General features: G+C 42.4%; 2 protein-coding genes across 7 annotated transcripts in view; one reads left to right on the top strand and one right to left on the bottom strand.

Annotated features, from left to right (window-relative positions):
* LOC133545299 (gastrula zinc finger protein XlCGF57.1-like) overlaps nucleotides 1-21,738 on the bottom strand; it is a 229,705-nt gene that overhangs the window by 187,633 nt on the left and 20,334 nt on the right. The window lies entirely within an intron of this gene.
* The window catches only part of LOC133545340 (gastrula zinc finger protein XlCGF28.1-like), a 118,684-nt gene continuing 103,526 nt past the window's right edge, over nucleotides 6,581-21,738 (top strand). The window contains exons 1-3 of one of the 2 annotated variants that reach the window (XM_061890826.1): nucleotides 6,581-7,022; nucleotides 13,945-14,127; nucleotides 18,024-19,763. In XM_061890826.1, the coding sequence (XP_061746810.1) occupies nucleotides 6,896-7,022; nucleotides 13,945-14,127; nucleotides 18,024-19,030 (1,317 nt within the window). In that variant the 5' untranslated portion in view covers nucleotides 6,581-6,895 and the 3' untranslated portion in view covers nucleotides 19,031-19,763. Of the gene's footprint in view, nucleotides 7,023-13,944; nucleotides 14,128-18,023; nucleotides 19,764-21,738 lie in introns of those variants that run through there. The other variant, XM_061890825.1, reaches the window with a different exon arrangement.

Raw genomic sequence — 21,738 nt, 5'->3', positions numbered from 1 at the left:
AAAAAAGGGAATATTACAAACAGAGGTTATATGATGTGAGATATGATAGCAAAAACGTATGGAATGTTTTGAATGAAATCATGGGTAGAAAGAACAAAGTCTGTACACCTTTTGTGGAATCAAATGGGTTGAACTCCTTAGTATTTGCACCTGGCTCGCTGACAACAAGCTATCCATACACTTAGGTCAAACGCAATTCATCCTAGTGACTTCACTATAAAAGTGAGTGACATGGTTATCACCAGGTAAGATGAGATCACCTACATAGTTCCCATTCTAGAGGCTAATCTTTCCTGTGATAAAATGGCAACCAAGGTAATCAAAAAGGTCAACCGCAGAACAAGATTTCTCTACAGAATCTTCTCTCTGGTCAACGAAAGTACCTTGAAGATTCTAGCGGGAACTCTCGTTCAACCCTTTTTCGATTACGCTTGCAGCTCTTGGTACCCCAGCACCTCCAAAACCCTCAAATCTAGACTCCAAACATCCCAGAACAAGCTAGTCAGGTTACTACTAGACCTCCACCCCAGATCACACCTCACTCCAACCCACGTCTCCAAAGTGGGCTGGCTCAGGGTGGAGGACAGAGTAAAACAACTTGCACTGAGCCTAGTCTATAAAATCCGCTACACCTCCCTGATACCGAAGTACATGTCAAACTACTTCCATAACGTAAATGACCGCCATAACCACAACACCAGGGGGAGCTCCACAAACCACGTGAAACTCAGATTCCGATCTAACAAAGGTCTTAACTCATTCTCCTTCTATGCCACATCAATGTGGAATGCACTCCCAACAGGTTTAAAAGTAAGTGCATCTCTATCCTCCGTCAAAACCGCTCTAAAACAACACCTCCAGGCAACTTCAACCCTTTACTAATACCCTCCTCCATTCACATCCCATCTCCCCTGATTGTAAATAACCTAATGTAAATAATCAAATGTATTTCTAATGTATATACTTGTTCTTATGCTATCTGAACTCACTATGTTATTTGCTGGCTGTACATATCCTACCTACCAAGTCAGACCTACACTGTTTCAATGTCCTTTTCTCTGATGATGCAATTGTTGATGACTGAAATGCTGATATCAACCAAACCCTCCTCATCCCACACCCCAGATTTTAAATAATGTAAATAATTCAATGTATATACTTTGATGATTAACCTATGTGATGACTGTATTATGCTGATAGTATATATTTGTACCACGGATTGATGAAGGTATGGCGTGGCGCAGTGGTAGAGTGGCTGTGCGCAAAGCGAGGGTCCCTGGTTCAATCCCCACCTAGTACCAACCTCGTCACGTCCGTTGTGTCCTGAGAAAGACACTTCACCCTTGCTCCTGATGGGTGCTGGTTTGCTGCCTTGTATGGCAGCTCCCTCCATCAGTGTGTGAATGTGTGTGTGAATGGGTATATGTGGATGTAGTTTCAAAGCGCTTTGAGAACCTTTAAGGTAGAACAGTGTTATACAAGTACAACCCATTTAATTACGTGGACCCTGACTTAAGTAAGTTGAAAAACTTATACGGGTGTTACCATTTAGAGGTACGTGTACGGAATATGTACTGAACTGTGCAATCTGCTAATAAAAGTTTCAATCAATCAATCAATTCTGACATTGTAATATCAATCAATCATCCATCCATCCATCCATCATCTTCCGCTTATCCGAGGTCGGGTCGCGGGGGCAGCAGCCTAAGCAGGGAAGCCCAGACTTCCCTATCTCCAGCCACTTCGTCTAGCTCTTCCCGGGGGATCCCGAGGCGTTCCCAGGCCAGCCGGGAGACATAGTCTTTCCAACGTGTCCTGGGTCTTCCCCGTGGCCTCCTACCAGCTGGACGTGCCCTAAACACATCCCTAGGGAGGCGTTCAGGTGGCATCCTGACCAGATGCCCGAACCACCTCATCTGGCTCCTCTCGATGTGGAGGAGCAGCGGCTTTACGTTGAGCTCCTCCCGGATGGCAGAGCTTCTCACCCTATCTCTAAGGGAGAGCCCCGCCACCCGGCGGAGGAAACTCATTTCGGCCGCTTGTACCCGTGATCTTATCCTTTCGGTCATGACCCAAAGCTCATGACCATAGGTGAGGATGGGAACGTAGATCGACCGGTAAATTGAGAGCTTTGCCTTCCGGCTCAGCTCCTTCTTCACCACAACGGATCGATACAACGTCCGCATTACTGAAGACGCCGCACCGATCCGATTCCTCCTCTCTGAGCTGCTACCTTACCGTGGTAGAGGAGTTTGCGTGTCCCAATGATCCTAGGAGCTATGTTGTCTGGGGGTTTTCATGCCCCCTGGTAGGGTCTCCCAAGACAAACAGGTCCTAGGTGAGTGATCAGACAAAGAGCAGCTCAAAGACTTCAATGGAATTACAACGAAATGAACCCAGATTTCCCTCGCCCGGACGTGGGTCACCGGGGCCCCGCTCTGGAGCCAGGCCCGGAGTTGGGGCACGATGGCGAGCGCCTGGTGGTCGGGCCTGTTCCCATGGGGCCCGGCCGGGCACAGCCCGAAGAGGCAACGTGGGTCATCCCTCCAATGGGCTCACCACTCATAGGAGGGGCCATAGAGGTCGGGTGCATTGTGAGCTGGGCGGCAGCCGAAGGCAGGGCACTTGGCGGTCCGATCCTCGGCTACAGAAGCTAGCTCTTGGGACGTGGAACGTCACCTCACTGGGGGGGAAGGAGCCTGAGCTAGTGCGCGAGGTAGAGAAGTTCCGGCTGGATATAGTCGGACTCACCTCGACGCACAGCAAGGGCTCTGGAACCAGTTCTCTCGAGAGGGACTGGACCCTCTTCCACTCTGGCGTTGCCGGCAGTGAGAGGCGACGGGCTGGGGTGGCAATTCTGGTTGCCCCCCGGCTCAAAGCCTGTACGTTTGAGTTCAACCCAGTGGACGAGAGGGTAGCTTCCCTTCGCCTTCGGGTGGGGGGACGGATCCTGACTGTTGTTTGTGCTTACGCACCAAACAGCAGTTCAGAATACCCACCCTTTTTGGGTACACTCGAGGGAGTACTGGAAAGTGCTCCTCCGGGTGATTCCCTTGTCCTACTGGGAGACTTCAACGCTCATGTTGGCAACGACAGTGAAACCAGGAGAGGCGTGATTGGGAAGAATGGTCGCCCGGATCTAAACCCGAGTGGTGTTTTGTTATTGGACTTTTGTGCTCGTCACAGTTTGTCGATAACAAACACCATGTTCAAACATAAGGGTGTCCATATGTGCACTTGGCACCAGGACACCCTAGGCCGCAGCTCCATGATCGACTTTGTAGTTGTGTCATCGGATTTGCGGCCTTATGTTTTGGACACTCGGGTGAAGAGAGGGGCGGAGCTTTCTACCGATCACCACCTGGTGGTGAGTTGGCTGCGATGGTGGGGGAGGATGCCGGACAGACCTGGCAGGCCCAAGCGCATTGTGAGGGTCTGCTGGGAACGTCTGGCAGAGTCTCCTGTCAGAGAGAGTTTCAATTCACACCTCCGGGAGAACTTTGAACATGTCACGAGGGAGGTGCGGGACATTGAGTCCGAGTGGACCATGTTCCGAACCTCTATTGTCGAGGCGGCTGATTGGAGCTGTGGCCGCAAGGTTGTTGGTGCCTGTCGTGGCGGTAATCCCAGAACCCGTTGGTGGACACCAGCAGTGAGGGATGCCGTCAAGCTGAAGAAGGAGTCCTATCGGGTTCTTTTGGCTCATAGGACTCCGGAGGCAGTGGACGGGTACCGACGGGCCAAGCGGTGTGCAGCTTTAGCGGTCGCGGAGGCAAAAACTCGGACATGGGAAGAGTTCGGGGAAGCCATGGAAAACGACTTCCGGACGGCTTCGAAGCGATTCTGGACCACCATACGGCGCCTCAGGAAGGGGAAGCAGTGCACTATCAACACCGTGTATGGTGCGGATGGTGTTCTGCTGACTTCGACTGCGGATGTTGTGGATCGGTGGAGGGAATACTTCGAAGACCTCCTCAATCCCACCAACACGTCTTTCTTTGAGGAAGCGGTGCCTGGGGAATCTGTAGTGGACTCTCCTATTTCTGGGGCTGAGGTCGCTGAGGTAGTTAAAAAGCTCCTCGGCGGCAAGGCCCCGGGGGTGGATGAGATCCGCCCGGAGTTCCTTAAGGCTCTGGATGCTGTGGGGCTGTCTTGGTTGACAAGACTCTGCAGCATCGCGTGGACATCGGGGGCGGTACCTCTGGATTGGCAGACCGGGGTGGTGGTCCCTCTCTTTAAGAAGGGGGACCGGAGGGTGTGTTCCAACTATCGTGGGATCACACTCCTCAGCCTTCCCGGTAAGGTTTATTCAGGTGTACTGGAGAGGAGGCTTCGCCGGATAGTCGAACCTCGGATTCAGGAGGAACAGTGTGGTTTTCGTCCTGGTCGTGGAACTGTGGACCAGCTCTATACTCTCGGCAGGGTTCTTGAGGGTGCATGGGAGTTTGCCCAACCAGTCTACATGTGCTTTGTGGACTTGGAGAAGGCATTCGACCGTGTCCCTCGGGAAGTCCTGTGGGGAGTGCTCAGAGAGTATGGGGTATCGGAATGTCTTATTGTGGCAGTCCGCTCCCTGTATGATCAGTGTCAGAGCTTGGTCCGCATTGCTGGCAGTAAGTCGGACACGTTTCCAGTGAAGGTTGGACTCCGCCAAGGCTGTCCTTTGTCACCGATTCTGTTCATAACTTTTATGGACAGAATTTCTAGGCGCAGTCAAGGCGTTGAGGGGTTCCGGTTTGGTGGCCACGGGATTAGGTCTCTGCTTTTTGCAGATGATGTAGTCCTGATGGCTTCATCTGGCCGGGATCTTCAGCTCTCACTGGATCGGTTCGCAGCCGAGTGTGAAGCGACTGGAATGAGAATCAGCACCTCCAAGTCCGAGTCCATGGTTCTCGCCCGGAAAAGGGTGGAGTGCCATCTCCGGGTTGGGGAGGAGACCCTGCCCCAAGTGGAGGAGTTCAAGTACCTAGGAGTCTTGTTCACGAGTGGGGGAAGAGTGGATCGTGAGATCAATCAATCAATGTTTACTTATATAGCCCTAAATCACTAGTGTCTCAAAGGGCTGCACAAACCACTACGACATCCTCGGTAGGCCCTCATAAGGGCAAGGAAAACTCACACCCAGTGGGACGTCGGTGACAATAATCACTATGAGAACCTTGGAGAGGAGGAAAGCAATGGATGTCGAGCGGGTCTAACATGATACTGTGAAAGTTCAATCCATAAAGGATCCAACACAGTCGCGAGAGTCCAGTCCAAAGCGGCTCCAACACATCAGCGAGAGTCCCGTTCACAGCGGGGCCAGCAGGAAACCATCCCAAGCGGAGGCGGATTAGCAGCGCAGAGATGTACCCAGCCCATACACAGGCAAGCAGTACATGGCCACCGGATCGGACCGGACGCCCTCCACAAGGGAGAGTGGGATATAGGAGAAAAAGAAAAGAAACCGTCTAAAAAGGGAGTCTATTTAAAGGCTAGAGTATACAAATGAGTTTTAAGGTGAGACTTAAATGCTTCTACTGAGGTGGCATCTCGAACTGTTACCGGGAGGGCATTCCAGAGTACTGGAGCCCGAAATGAAAATGCTCTATAGCCCGCAGACTTTTTTTGGGACTTTGGGAATCACTAATAAGCCGGAGCCCTTTGAACGCAGATTTCTTGCCGGGACATATGGTACAATACAATCGGCAAGATAGGATGGAGCTAGGCCGTGTAGTATTTTATACGTAAGTAGTAAAACCTTAAAGTCACATCTTAAGTGCACAGGCAGCCAGTGCAGGTGAGCCAGTACAGGCGTAATGTGATCAAACTTTCTTGTTCTTGTCAAAAGTCTAGCAGCCGCATTTTGTACCAACTGTAATCTTTTAATGCTAGACATGGGGAGACCCGAAAATAATACGTTACAGTAATCGAGGCGAGACGTAACAAACGCATGGATAATGATCTCAGCGTCTTTAGTGGACAGAATGGAGCGAATTTTAGCGATATTACGGAGATGAAAGAAGGCCGTTTTAGTAACGCTTTTAATGTGTGACTCAAAGGAGAGAGTTGGGTCGAAGATAACACCCAGATTCTTTACCGTGTCGCCTTGTTTAATTGTTTGGTTGTCAAATGTTAGAGTTGTATTATTAAATAGAGGTCGGTGTCTAGCAGGACCGATAATCAACATTTCCGTTTTTTTTGGCATTGAGTTGCAAAAAGTTATAATAATATTATAATAAATGACGCATGGGGCGCCACTAACTCCCATCACATAATTTATTTTTTTAAATGTCGATCTTTTTAAACGAAACACTTACTCTGACTTAACAAAAGCATATTTTAAAATTTTAAGGATTCCAAAATAAGTAACTTATTATAAAATAATAATTTATTTTCCATTTAAGGCTACTGAACACATCTTTCAGGTTTGTGTACAGATCTGTGCGGTTTCATAAAGAATACCGTATTTTTAATAACATTGTTTTTTTATGTAATGGTTTATGATGACATTGTTATTGAAATACAGATGACACAAAAGAACCATGGTAAATAAGTGTGGCAAAACAAGTTGATGAAAGTGACGTCGAGTACGCGCATGCGTGGACCGATCGGGTGATAAAGCAAGATGGCGTCTGACGGAGAAGTCCTAAACGCGGGCATTATATTTCTGTATTCTTACATATATGTTGTTTAATAGAGTACACACGGTTAATAATTGTTTGTAGCCGGATACATTAGTCTGAGCGCACTTTGACACTTCTCCTGTTTGATGGCTTCAATTAAGGTAGCTTGCAGCTAGTTTAGCTGGCTAGTTAGCTTAGCTTGTTAGCTGCTAACAAAGAGACGCGGAAGTTATTTAAACATCGCTAATTAGGGAACTAATGTGAGTGTAAAGTGTTGTGATTGTGTTAAAATGTGCGAAAAAACGATGGCAAAGTACGAGGAGGAACTTTGTCCAACAAAAGAGGAGGACGAGCGACAACATCAACTACTGGATGTTTATTATAAGAAACATCATCAAGTTGTGTTACACAGAACAGGTTTGTTTACTTCTTACTCTCGCATCTTCACTAACTTTATATTTTATTATTAACACTATTCTTAAATATATTGTGTATAAGAAGTTTGGTTGTCTTGTGAGGATGATGTACATACAGTCGTGGTCAAAAGTTTACATACACTTGCAAAGAACATAATGTCATGGCTGTCTTCAGTTTCCAATAATTTCTAAAACTCTTATTTTTTTGTGATAGAGTGATTGGAGCACATACTTGTTGGTCACAAAAAACATTCATGAATTTTAGTTCTTTAATGAATTCTTAAAAGGTCTACGAAAATGTGACCAAATATGCTGGGTCAGAAGTATAAATACAGCAATGTTTTATATATATACAGCAATGACGGTGGGCATGGTGTTCCTGGGATTAAAAGCTTCACCTTATTTTCCTTCAACAATATTGCTGGGTGTTGTGGCCAAACAGCTCAATTTTTGTTTCATCTGACATCACATGGACAAAGATAAATCTTTCTGGAGTAAAGTTCTGTGGTCAAATGAAACAAAAAATTAGCTGTTTGGCCACAATACCCAGCAATATGTTTTTGAGGAAATAAAGTGAGGCCTTTAATCCCAGGAACACCAAACCTACCGTCAATTATGGTGGTGGTAGTATTATGCTATGGGTCTGTTTTGCTAGCAATGGAACTGGTGCTTTTAATGTGACAATGAAAAAGGAAGATTACCTCCAAATTCTTCAGGACAACCTAAAATCATCAGCTCAGAGGTTGGGTTTTGGGTGCAGTTGGGTGTTCCAACAAGACAATGACCCTAAACACACGTCAAAAGTGGTTAAGGAATGGCTAAATCAGGCTAGAATTAAGGTTTAAGAATGGCCTTCCCAAAGTCGTGACTTAAATATGTGGACAATGCTGAAGAAACAAGTCCATGTCATAAATTTAGCTGACTTGCACCAATTTTGTCAAGAAGAGTGGTCAAAAATTCAACCAGAAGCTTGTGGATGGCTACCAAAAGTGCCTTATTGCAGTGAAACCTGCCAAGGGGACATGTAAGCAAATATTAACATTGGTGTATGTATACTTTTGACCCAGGAGATTTACTCACATTTTCAGTAGACCCATAATAAATCAATAAAGAACCAAACTTCATGAATGTTTTTTTGTGACCAACAATTATGTGCTCCAATCACTCTATCACAAAAAAATAAGAGTTGTAGAAATTATTGGAAACTCAAGACAGCCATGACATTATGTTCTTTACACGTGTATGTAAACTTGATCACGACTGTATATACATCTGGTACTTGCAACCGCGTGGTTGTCGTTGTTCTGTTGATCTTATTTAACTACCCGTGATAATTAGTTATGTATCCCAGTCTATTTAGAGGATAAACTTAAATCGATGCTTGTGCATATTCAGTAAAAAAAATTAAAAAACATATTTGAATATAAGCAGCAATCAAAATATACATTAAAATGATTGTACACATTATTTTAAAGGCACAGATAACATCCATCCACCCATCTATTTTTCTACCACGTGTCCCTTTCGGGATCACAAGGAGTGCTCAGCTACATTCGGGCAGTGGGCGGGACAAGTCGCCACCTCATCACAGGGCCAACACAGATAGACAGACAACATTCACACTCACATTCACACACTAGGGACCATTTAGTGTTGCCAATCAACCTATCACCAGGTGCATGTTTTTGGCGGTGGGAGGAAGCCAGAGTACCCGCAGGGAACCCACGCAGTCACAGGGAGAACATGCAAACTCCACACAGAAAGATCCCGAGCCCAGGACCAAACCCAGGACCTTTGTATTGTGAGGCACAGATACCAGTGTTTCCATATATAGGATTTGTACCTAACAGAACTACACCTAGGATTGGTTATCTGTATAATAAAACCATTCCCGGACCCTGCAGTCTACATATAAACTTAAACATCAGTTTTCTCAGGGTGGCGTGGAAGGTGTTAATCCCTAAATCACAAAAAAGCTTGCTGGCACTACTACCCCTGGCCTTTCTGAGCAGGATTCTGAGACAGTCATTATATGCAACCTGGAGTTTGCGCAAGTTCTCTTTCTTGAACCTCACCCAGAGGGGTGCTGTGTACATAGGGGTGCAGTAAGCTCTAAACAAGTACACCTTTGCTTCATCAGAGCAATAATGACATTTTCTCACCACCATGTTGGCTTTCTTCTCTGTCTAAGCATGTCAGCATCATATTCCATCTTATCATTGATGATGATAAGATGTTGATCCTCCTTGGTACTACATATCATTACCAAACTCTTTGTCAAACTTGACTTCACAGTCTGGGGGTATGTTAAAAAGCTGGTAGAACCCCGCACTACTGGGAGATATATGGCCAAATCATCAGCGTACATAAAGTGGTTGATTAAAGTGTTCCCCATGATGCATCCGGTTCTGCATTCTCCCACTGCCTTGACAGGTCATCCATATACAGGCTTAATAGGCCTGGTGAAGCCCACCCAGCCGTACCCCATTTCCAACTCTAGAGGGAGAGGATTAATTACTCCCCCATTTTACCTGCTTTGTCCGCCTGTCGTGCCAATATGCCAGAATATACCCAGAACACCCCTATGCTTCAGATTGCTGAAGAGTTTGAGATGGTTGACTCTGTAAAATGCCTTAGATGCATCAATAAACCCTACCAACATTGTAGAAACCTGCGTTATGTATTATTTTACTGCTTTTTTTTAAAGCATAAATACGCAAGTCAGTGCTGTACTTGGTCTTAAAGCCAAATTGCTTGTCTGCGGTGCAAATATGATCACACTTACCAGTACTTTAGATAACATGCTGGCTTGGGCAATAGGTTGATAATTGTCCATAATCCCTACCAGAGGTGGGTAGAGTTGCCAGAAATTGTACTCAAGTAAGAGTACTGTTACATTAAAGATAAAAGTAAGGAGTCATCACCCAAATATTTACTTGAGTAAAAGTAAAAAGTATGTTGTGAAAAAACTACTCAAGTACTGAGTAACTGATGAGTAACCTGTTCGTTAATGATGACGGCAACAAATAATGCACAAAAACATAAAAATAGCAATGAGCAAATTCAGAGCCAGGAATATTTCTTAAGCAACTAAAACAATAATATATATTAAATAATAATACATTAAAATAAAAAAACATTTAGGCAAATTGAGCCACAATAACTTAACAGCACCATAAGCTCAGTAGGCATTGATTGATTGATTGATTGATTGATTGAAACCTGTATTAGTAGATTGCACAGTACAGTACATATTCCGTACAATTGACCACTAAATGGTAACACCCCAATAAGTTTTTTAACGTTAATCAATTACTTGATAAATGACCAAGTCGAGGTGATCTACCTCATATATACATATACATACACACATATATATATAGTAAATGATTTATATTTATTTATTTTGCCGTTTTTGTTCACATGTTAAAGTTGTTTTAATGAATATACATGCATGTTTAACATATAGATTCCTATATTTCATGGAGACAAGAATATAAGTTGGTGTATTACCTGATTCTGATGAGTTGCATTGATTGGAATCAGACAGTAGTGCTGATAACGTCCACGTTTTCAAATGGAGGAGAAAAAAAGTTCCTCCTTTCTGTCTAATACCACATGAAAGTCGTTGGTTTTTGGCATCTTATTTGTCCAGCTTCCATATTCGTTTTTATACACTTTACAAGAAATACATTGGCGGCAAACTCTGTAGCTTGCTAGCTTTTTTGTGCTGGCTTTCGGAGACTCTTATTTTGTTAGCGCAGGCGCAATGGAGCGGCACTTTTATTGTGAAGACAGGAACTGTGCGATCAGTCTTTAGGCTTTTGACGGGAAGTACAGTTGAAATAAAAAGCTGTCTTTTTTCCTTTACACTTTTGATTGATTGATTGAAACTTTTATTAGTAGATTGCACAATACAGTACACATTCCGTACAATTGACCACTAAATGGTAACACCCCAATAAGTTTTTCAACTTGTTTAAGTCAGGCTCCACGTGTGACGGTCATGTGACCACCTGGCTCTGTTTGATTGGTCCAACGTCACCAGTGACTGCATGTGATTGGTGAAACACAGGCATGCGTACATCGTACTTTGAAGGTCTGTCTAACAAACCAAAACAAACATTAACAGATCGATAAAAATCAATGGCGAGTAGCGAGCTGAATATAGATAAATGGAGCGGAGTAAAAGTAGCGTTTCCTCTCTATAAATATACTCAAGTAAAAGTATGTTGCATAAAAACTACTCTTAGAAGTACAATTTATCCCAAAAGTTACTCAAGTAAATGTAACGGAGTAAATGTAGCGCGTTACTACCCACCTCTGAATAATGACAATAAAACTCTATTCTATTCTATTCTAAGAATCAGTGATTATTACATTTTAACAGAAGTGTAGATAGCACATGTTAAAACAGAACATAAGCAGATATTACCAGTAAATGAAGATGTAGATTAATCATAAATTTTCTTCCACTTGTCCTTAATAATTTTGCCAAGATAATAGAATAGAAATGACACAATATGTTACTGCATATGTCAGCAGACTAAATTAGGAGCCTTTGTTTGCTTACTTACTACTAAAAGACAAGTTGTCCTGTATGTTCACTATTTTATTTAAGGACAAACTTGCAATAAGAAAAATATTTCATGTACCTGAAGATTTTTTTGTTTAAATAAAGCCAATAATGCAGTTTTTTGTGGTCACTTTTATTTAGAAAAATATCAAAATACATTTTGGTATAGGTCCCGGTACCAAAATATTAGTATCGGGACAACACTAGTAAGAACAGAACTTGTCGGTTGATTCTTTGACTACTTTAGTAGTAATTTTTTTCCCTAGAGAGATTAGTCTCCACAATGCAGACAATATAGGTAATCACATTTTTGATTGTTATAATATTGTCACCCACTTTGACTGTGAAGTTATCTACTTTTCTGAGGTTAGGAATTGACCCAAACACACGTGTACTTTGCAAGCACCAAGGCGAGTCTAAATTTGGCAGTTTGTCATTGAAAGCCTTGCTAGTCTAGGTCTTGAGGATTGTCGCTTTGCTTGTTTTGTGGCCGTCAGCCTCGGTTCTATGTGTTACGAACTGGTCAAGGGGGAGACCCCGGGATGCAGAGATGGGAGGCAAGTTTGAATAACAAAAAGGAATACATTTAACGAATCCAAAAAGTGTAACAAAATGCGATGGGGTAGAAGTGCACACCATGAATACTAAATGGAAAAGGTTCCCCTGTGGTCGGCAGGGGAAAAGCCAGGGCGCACGAGGCACAGGGTAAAGTCTTTACTGCCTCAAGGAGGCTAGGAAATAAACACAACGTTAGGAAATACAGGATTAAGGAAAATCAACGTATCAGGACTGACGAGGCGAAGCAGGCGCATGCACATAGGAGGTGCAGGATAAATTAACCGACAAGACCAGCTGTGGGCGACGAGCTTAAATACTCCTCTGTAGAAATAAGTTGCAGGTGTGCCTTAGTGTCCGCCCCTCGCTGGAGACTAACGAGTTGAGGGAATAAATCACAACAAAAGAGAAGGCAGGGAAATAAAAACATAACACTATGTTTGTTATAGGTACAGAAAATCATGGAATGATCACTTGAGCTGCACACTTGTGGTGTTCTTAAACTGGTCAGAAGTGGAGCCTGCGGCTTAATTTGACACAACACGGGGAACCTTACCTGGCCCGGACACGGAAAGGATTGACAGATTGATGGCTCTTTCTACCAACCGGTATAGCTCGGTTGGTAGAGCGGCCGTGTCAGCAACTTGAGGATTGCAGGTTCGATTCCCGCTTCCGCCATCCTAGTCACTGCCGTTGTGTCCTTGGGCAAGACACTTTACCCACCTGCTCCCAGTGCCACCCACACTGGTTTAAAAATGTAACTTAGATATTGGGTTTCACTATGTAAAGCGCTTTGAGTCGCTAGAGAAAAGCGCTATATAAATATAATTCACATTCACTAACAAGGTCTATGAAGGTTTAAAAGGACTCACTCACCCTGGTAGTTTGCTTAATGAGCTAAGTGAGACAATGTTGGTGGCACAGCTTAGTGAAGGTTTTAAAATGGGTGCATCCTTTCAGGACATATCTGTGTTCCAGTCCCCAAGCAGATGTAAACCTGTATCAACATGTTTACACCAAATTCATACAGTCACCAAATACATTTTATACTGTAATCAATTCTAATTAGTTATAATTTTACTTCCTAATTCTGATTTACATGCAACAATAAGTGAAAGTAAACATGTATGTTCAATAACCAAAGTAGTCAATACTTGATTTATTAAAAGAACATAAAGGTGACTGACTTTCCTTCAGCGTGTCGTAGATGGTCTCCAATTCCTAAAGAGGAATTGTTGATGGAGATACTCCATAAAACAGCACATAGTAAAACATGTTTTTGGTAAAAGTTCCTTTTGACCCAGCCAACAAAATGACCACAAAAAAGCATTTTGCATGATGACAATAAAATACTATTTAAGTGATTTAGGAATTTGATTTTTTTATTTCCATGATATTGAAGTTATGGTAATGACTAAGTTATTACAAGATTGTGGTTAATTTCAGAGATATAGTTTAGGTGTTATTGACCGTATACACATTAACATATTTACACACTTTACATCTGGGAGTGTAAAGTTAAGAATGCTTCAATCAATGCTGCCTCGTACTTATAAAAAACTTTTCAAATTGCGCCCCATTAAATTTCCAAGTCGGTTTTTGTAGTCACTGTACCACTTTTGAATACATTTTCGGAAAAAAGGAGGTATTTCCCGTGTTTTTATTGGTTGTTTTGCTATACACGCTTTTAACACAACACACGGAATAACACAAATAATGTCATTGTGTTAACAGTGTCAGTCCAAAACTATTTCTATTCTCTCTTTATCTTATTTACTCATTTACCCAACAGACGTCCAGCAGCCCCCTCACATTAAAGAGGAAGAGGAGGAAGTGTGGATCACTCAGGAGGGAGAGTGTCTTCTAGGGCAGGAGGAGGCTGATCTCAGCAAGTTTCCACTGACTGTTGTCTCTGTGAAGACTGAAGAGCATGAAGACAAACCACCTGAGTCCTCACAGCTTCATCACAGTCCAAGTAAGCACAACATCCACATATCATTTTATTCTCAGGGCATTCAATCCATCACAACTGGACTCTTCACTTTGTCTTAGAAGACCTTTGTCCTCTTATCCAAGTAGGCTTCATCACTTCATGCTCATAGACTTAAAGTCTTAAAGGGGAACATTATCACGATTTCAAAAGGGTTAAAAACCATAAAAATCAGTTCCTAGTGGCTTGTTGTATTTTTTGAAATTTTACCGGTCCCCGAATATCCCTAAAAAAAGCTTTAAAGTGCTTGATTTTCACTATTTGCGATGACTATCCATTTCCCTGTGACGTCATACAGTGCTGCCAATGTAAACAACGTCGAATAGCACAGCAAGATATAGTGACATTAGCTCGGATTCAGACTCGAATTTCAGCGGCTTAAGCGATTCAACAGATTACGCATGTATTGAAACAGATGGTTGGAGTATGAAAGTATTGAAGAAGAAACTGAAGCTGTTGAGCGAATAGCTATTGACGCTATTCATAGCCATAACATGGCCGAATAGCTGCGTTAGCATCGCCGGTAAAATGTGGGGACCAAACGATCAGGACTTTCGCATCTCGTGACAGTGGAGCAACTTATATCCTTCGATTAGAAAGTGTTTTTTTCGCATTAAATGTGGGTGGAAGGAAACCTAATATAGTTGCAAATGCATCTGCAGGTTATCCATACATCTCTGTGCCATGTTAGCATCGATTAGCTGGCAGTCAACATCAACAAAACTCACCTGTGTGATTTCGTTGAATTTATCGTTGCAAATGCATCTACAGGTTATCCATACATCTCTGTGCCAGTCTGCTTTAGCACCGCCGGTAAATAGCATGTTAGCGTCGATTAGCATAGCATGTTAGCATCGATTAGCTGGCAATCAACATCAACAAAATTTACCTTTGTGATTTCGTTGAATTTATCGTTGCAAATGCATCTGCAGGTTATCCATACATCTCTGTGCCGTGTCTGCTTTAGCACCGCCGGTAAATAGCATGTTAGCGTCGATTAGCATAGCATGTAAGCATCGATTAGCTGGCAGTCAACATCAACAAAACTCACCTTTGTGATTTCGTTGAATTTATCGTTGCAAATGCATCTACAGGTTATCCATACATCTCTGTGCCAGTCTGCTTTAGCACCGCCGGTAAATAGCATGTTAGCGTCGATTAGCATAGCATGTTAGCATCGATTAGCTGGCAGTCAACATCAACAAAACTCACCTTTGTGATTTTGTTGAATTTATCGTTGCAAATGCATCTACAGGTTATCCATACATCTCTGTGCCAGTCTGCTTTAGCACCGCCGGTAAATAACATGTTAGCGTCGATCAACATAGCATGTTAGCATCGATTAGCTGGCAGTCAACATCAACAAAATTCACCTTTGTGATATCGTTGCAAATGCATCTACAGGTTATCCATACATCTCTGTGCCAGTCTGCTTTAGCACCGCCGGTAAATAGCATGTTAGCGTCGATTAGCATAGCATTTTAGCATCGATTAGCTGGCTGTCAACATCAACAAAACTCACCTTTGTGATTTTGTTGAATTTATCGTTGCAAATGCATCTACAGGTTATCCATACATCTCTGTGCCAGTCTGCTTTAGCACCGCCGGTAAATAGCATGTTAGCGTCAATTAGCATAGCATGTTAGCATCGATTAGCTGGCAGTCAACATCAACAAAACTCACCTTTGAGATTTCGTTTAATTTATCGTTGCAAATGCATCTGCAGGTTATCCATACATCTCTGTGCCATGTCTGTCATCGCCGGTAAAATGTGGCGACACTCTGGCACATTCAATGGGGGTCTGGCGGCAGACACTTTCGCATCTTCGGTGCAACTTGAATCCCTCCCTGTTATTGGTTTTACACCCTCCGACAACACACCGACGAGGCATGATGTCTCCAAAGTTCCAAAAAATAGTCGAAAAAACGGAAACTAACAGAGCTTAGACCCGGTGTTTGTAATGTGTTGAAAATGAAAATGGCGGCTGTATTACCTCGGAGACGTCACGTTCTGACGTCATCGCAAAAAGAGCGATAAACAGAAAGGCGTTTAATTCGCCAAAATTCACCCATTTAGAGTTCGGAAATCGGTTAAAAAAATATATGGTCTTTTTTCTGCACCATCAAGGTATATATTGACACTTACATAGTTCTGGTGATAATGTTCCCCTTTAATTCTAATCATTTGAATTTAGAGGGGAACTACACTCTTTTGGGGAATTTTTCTATCGTTCACAATCTTTATAAAAGACATGACGATGGATATATATATATATATTTTTTTTGTCACATTCTAACTTATAAATGTAAATAAAAGTCCACTTGCAAAGGAGCCAATGGGAGGTCCTCTATAACCATCCAAAAAGCGCCAACAATGCTCCATTTGCATTTCGTGGCTTGAATACCAACCAAGTATTAGTGATATTGTTATTATAAGTGCAAACGCAGACAAACTATTTATAGCTTGTGTGTCTATGTTGACATCACCCGCTGGTGAGCTCCTTCATCTCCTCGGTGCTGGTGAAAGATTATTCCAGATCATGAACCGTGCCTCTCACCTGGATAGTTGAAGGATGAGGACGTACTCTTGACAAGTTTAGACTTAGACCTTCTTTTATTGTCATTCAAATTTGAACTTTACAGTACAGATAAGAACGGAATGTTTTTGCAGGATAAAAGGGCAAAAAGGTGCAGGTATAAATAAATAGATTACTGTTCAGATAGATGTATTGCACCGCACTTTGGAACCGTTTGACAGCCAATTTAGAACGACACGAAAAAACACTTGGCTTCGCCCCCCTTTTCCGTGCAACGATTATGAATCATTCTTCATCTAAACGGGAATATAGCCAGATTCTATTCGTCCGTGTCATGGTAACAGCAGACCTTGTTCAGTAAGTGATGTCTCATTTTGTTTGTTGGCTATCAGAGAGTCTGCAGTGTGTAATATTCAGTGATGTTGTTAAAAAAAAAAGCGAACGTTGTGATGGGTTTTTAAATTAATGAGCAAAAATGCGTTAATAATTGAGGTGTTTGGATGTGTTTTAAGTTCTTTTTAGGCAGAATAGTGTGACTCTAGTAGCCTTTATTGTAAGCAGATTTTAATCGCATTTATTTACTATTTACTACTACACTCATTCAAAATCTTTGTTGTGGCTACTTGCAATTCTCCACCACACGTTTTCCAGTGTGCAGTAGTGTTTGCGACACTTTCTTTCATGTAGGAGATGGAACTACCGTATTTTCCGGACCATAGGGCGCACCAGATTTTAAGGCGCACTGCCAATGAATGTTCTATTTTTTTAATCTTTTTTCATAGATGGCGCACGGATAGGGCGCATTAAAGGATTTTTTTTTCTAAATGTAAAACACTTCCTTGTGGTCTACATAACATGTGATGGTGGTTCTTTGGTCAAAATGTTGCATAAGTTAAAGTTAAAGTACCAATGATTGTCACACAAACACTCGGTGTTGGGAAATTTGACCCATCCCCTTGTTCACCCCCTGGGAGGTGAGGGGAGCAAGTCGCTTTCTGACAGTCACTTCAGGATGCGCCGTTTTGTGGGCAGTCTTATTTACACGGCTCACCTTCGACGGTGTTTTCTCCACGTCATCTTTGTTGTAACCGTGTAGCGTGGAAGGACGGGAGTGGAAGAAGTGTCAATGAGCAATGACCAGCATCTCCTCATTTGTGGCTCACTAGTGCAACAACAATGCCGGAAATGTGTCTCATGAAAAACCGTACGACCGGAACTCTTTAATAATTAAAGTGTTTGTTTTCAGTCCAATTCATATAATAACTTGTTTTGTTAAGTTCATGTGAACTTACTGACTGAATCTGGACATTTCTCAAGCATGTTTGTCATTTTTGTGTCCTGCAGACATCTGTGAAGAACAACTTCTGCCTGAAAAAAAGGAGTGTAGCCTCAGGATGGTGAAGGAGGATCCATCAAAGAGGAAGACCAGGTGCCACGGACCCTCTGGCGTCTCCTTTTCCTCTTTAACACAGACCCTTCCCTGTAAAAAGGAAGAAGAAGTTTCACTGACCCCCCACATTAAAGATGAAGAGGAGGAACAAAGCATCAGTCAGGAAAGAGGTCATCTTGAAGGACTGCTGGAGTTCCCAGTGACTGGTGTCCCTGTGAAGAGTGAAGATGATGAGGTCAAAGGTGAAAGTGGGGAGAGGGGAGGGGCGGAGCCTCCAAGCAGCAGCTCAACACAACACATGACAACAGAAGCTGATGGAGACCACTGTGGAGGATCACAAGCAGACAAGCTCTTAGCTCCACTATCAGATAGTGAGGACACAACGTCACACTCTCCTGACACTGATGATGAAGACTCTAAAGATGATAAGACATGTCACACTGACAACACTCACTTGAAATGTTCTCACTGTGACAAAACTTTTAAATACCATTGTGATTTGAAAAGACACATGAGAATACACACTGGAGAAAAACCTTTTTCCTGTTCAATCTGTGGTAAAGGTTTCGAACGAAGTCAGAATTTGAAAGTACACATGAGAACACACACTTGTGAAAAACCTTTTGTCTGTTCAATCTGTGGTAAAGCATTTGTACAAAGTTACCATTTGAAAAGACACATGAGAATACACACTGGTGAAAAACCTTGTTCATGTGGCTTATATTTTACAAGGAAGGAACATTTAAAAGTACACATGACAACACACACTGGTGAAAAACCTTTTATCTGTTCAATCTGTGGTAAAGGCTTTGCAAAAAGTCAGAATTTGAAAGTACACATGAGAACACACACTGGTAAAAAACCTTTTTCGTGTTCAATCTGTGACTTATCTTTTACAAATATGGGACATTTGAAAGTGCACATAAAAATGCACATTAGTGAACAAACCTTTTCCTGTTGAATCGGTGGTAAAGGTTTTACAAACTGCAAGATTTGGAAAACTGTAAAGACTTTAATTTTGACTTTCTAACATCAGCACATACAAAATGTGTGACTTTTTTGTACAAACTTTTTAACAACTTTTTGATATGCTTCTACATTTATAGATTATAGATTTTATATTGGTGCTTTTTTCAGTCAAGTACATGCATTAATATGCAACATTGTGTACTTTTATTAAAAAAATCAACAGAACAATTTGACTGAAAGGGTGAGAGTAAACAGTACAAGACATATTTTACATACAATACACATTTCAGACTTATTCACAATAGTGTTTTCTATAGGTGTTTGAAATATTGAAGTATTATTTATTATTTCTAATTATTAATGATCCCATTAGCACCTTTTTATGTAAATGTACTGCTTCACATTTGAAACATCTTCTGGACCACTTCAGGAAGCTTATTATTAACTTTATACATCATTTGAACAGTTGTCTTTTATAGAAATGTGTGTGTAACTTTGTGTAACTACAAATGTGTTACTTTATGAATCATTTGTTGGGTCTCTATACCATTTTATTAATTATCTTTATTACTTTCTTTTGTAATATGATGATAGTGTTGTAATTGTTTTATATGTATGTCCCAAGACCTTTATGTAATAAAAAAAATGTGAGAGAAATTGGCTGAATTGTTTTAGAAACTTGCATTTTTGGATAATAAAAAATCCCTATGGCCTCAATAAATAAACAGGAAGTCCCAGAGAGTACATTAGCCTGCATGCTATGCTTTGATACACAATCCACTAAATTATTTATTCTAGTCTTTAATCGTTTGTTCTTCTCTTTAACTAATCAGCTCTCTTCTCTTTAACTAATCAATTTATTTTTTCTCACCTCGGTCTTCGACATACTTAGGCTACTTTTGTATTTCTCTCAGATTTGGGACATTTGGTGTGAGCATCTTCCTGGTTCAATTTGTGTTTGGAATCACAGAAATACCCGCACACTTTCTGTGTATCTGGTTTTTGGAGTTGTTGGGAAGAAAAAAAGTCTTTGATTTGAACCAACCCAGCAGGTGGCTTGTTCAGTCTCCTGACCTTGGCTTTCTCTTAAGGTGACTCCATCATTTTCCACAGAAATTATGCCCTAGCTTGGACATATTACACTCACATATCTTTCACTTTTTCCCATTCCAGACAATGCTGTTGCTATTACGGCTCTTGTAACGACAGGGAAGTTCTTCTTGGACTGGAATATTTCGGTGTGTATGGTCTACTCTCAGGAGCTGTTCCCCACTTCAGTCAGGTAAGCAATATATATATATATATATATATATATATATATACTATAATAGTTCGGAAATATCACGTCTTGCATTGGTGTGAACGATGAGGTCCGCCCTTCAAAATGGATTCTGGCATGCACTTCCGGTAAAAATTCAAACCCTTCTATACCTGTCAGGTTCATGCAGCACGATTGTTTTTTTGTTTTGTTTTTTAAATAAAACGTTCCAATTAAGTGTACAGAGTGCACATTATACAAAAAATTGTACTTAGGTATTTATTTGTTTCGTGCGGTGGAGAAGGAGACGGCACAGAGACTGAAGCGTCGCTTAGCCTTAGACGTGTTTATTACAATAAAGGAATGACGTGGGCGAGTAACCCAAATATGTATGGTGTGACTATGTGTTGACTTTAGCTGGGTGTTACCAGGAGTTGTTGAAGGTACTTGTTGAGGAAGGTGGGTGTTACCAGGAGTTGAGGAAGGTGCGGAAGTCCAGAAGGAGCAAGGCAGGTTCGGAGGTCCGTGGGAGAAATCCCTGTTCTCCAGCAGGCATTGCAGGACCAGGCGGACATGTTGTTGATGCTCCTGCAGGTTCTGGGAAAAAAATCTAAATTTCATCAAGATAGACCACAACAAAGTGGTCCAATATGTCCCACAGAACATGATTAAATAATGCCTGGAAGACAATAGTTAATCGAAATGGCATGACCATACTCGAAATGTCCAAGATGGGTGTTGAAGGCCGTCTTCCATTCATCACACTCCTTGATACGCACCAGGTGGTAAGCGTTGTGGAGGTCAAGTTTACTGAATATGGTGGCGGGAGCGAGGTGCTCAAAAGAGGAACTCAGGAGGGGTAGAGGATACTTGTTCTTGATCGTAATTCAGTTCAGCTGTCGATAGTCAATGCAGGGTCTTAATGACTCGTCCTTCTTGCTCACCAAGAAGAATCCCACTGTCACCAGGGACTTTGATGCCTGAGGTGAGAGATTCAGAGATGTGGTCCTGCATGGCCTGTATAGAAAGGTTGTAAAGCCGGCAGGAGGGAAGGACAGCGTTGGGAAGCAGAGCAATTGCGCAGTCATAGGGTTTTTGCGGGCGGACAGAAAGTGCACGTTCCTTTTCAAATAATGCCGCTATATCATGGTACACAGAGGGAACACTGGAACAATATGTGGGAGGTGAGACAGTTTTAGGCCTGTTGGCTGAGGGAACTGCCGCTTTAAGGCAGCGTGCTTGGCATGCTGTGCTCCATGCTAGGACCTTGCCCGTGGGCCAAGAAATATGGGGGACGTGTTTACAGAGCAATTAGCGCCCAAGGACTAAGGGAGTAACGGTTGCGTCAAGCACTCAGAGGCTGAGGGTCTCAGTGTAGTTCCCCGAGATGGTCAGGGATGGGACTCTCTGCGGTGCTTTATGGGGTCGAGAGGATGGCCGTC

Source organism: Nerophis ophidion, linkage group LG28, assembly GCF_033978795.1.
Source record: "Nerophis ophidion isolate RoL-2023_Sa linkage group LG28, RoL_Noph_v1.0, whole genome shotgun sequence".
Classification (NCBI taxonomy): domain Eukaryota; kingdom Metazoa; phylum Chordata; class Actinopteri; order Syngnathiformes; family Syngnathidae; genus Nerophis; species Nerophis ophidion.
Note: the sequence above shows the minus strand (reverse complement) of the source record. Positions and strands in the feature narration are given on the sequence as shown.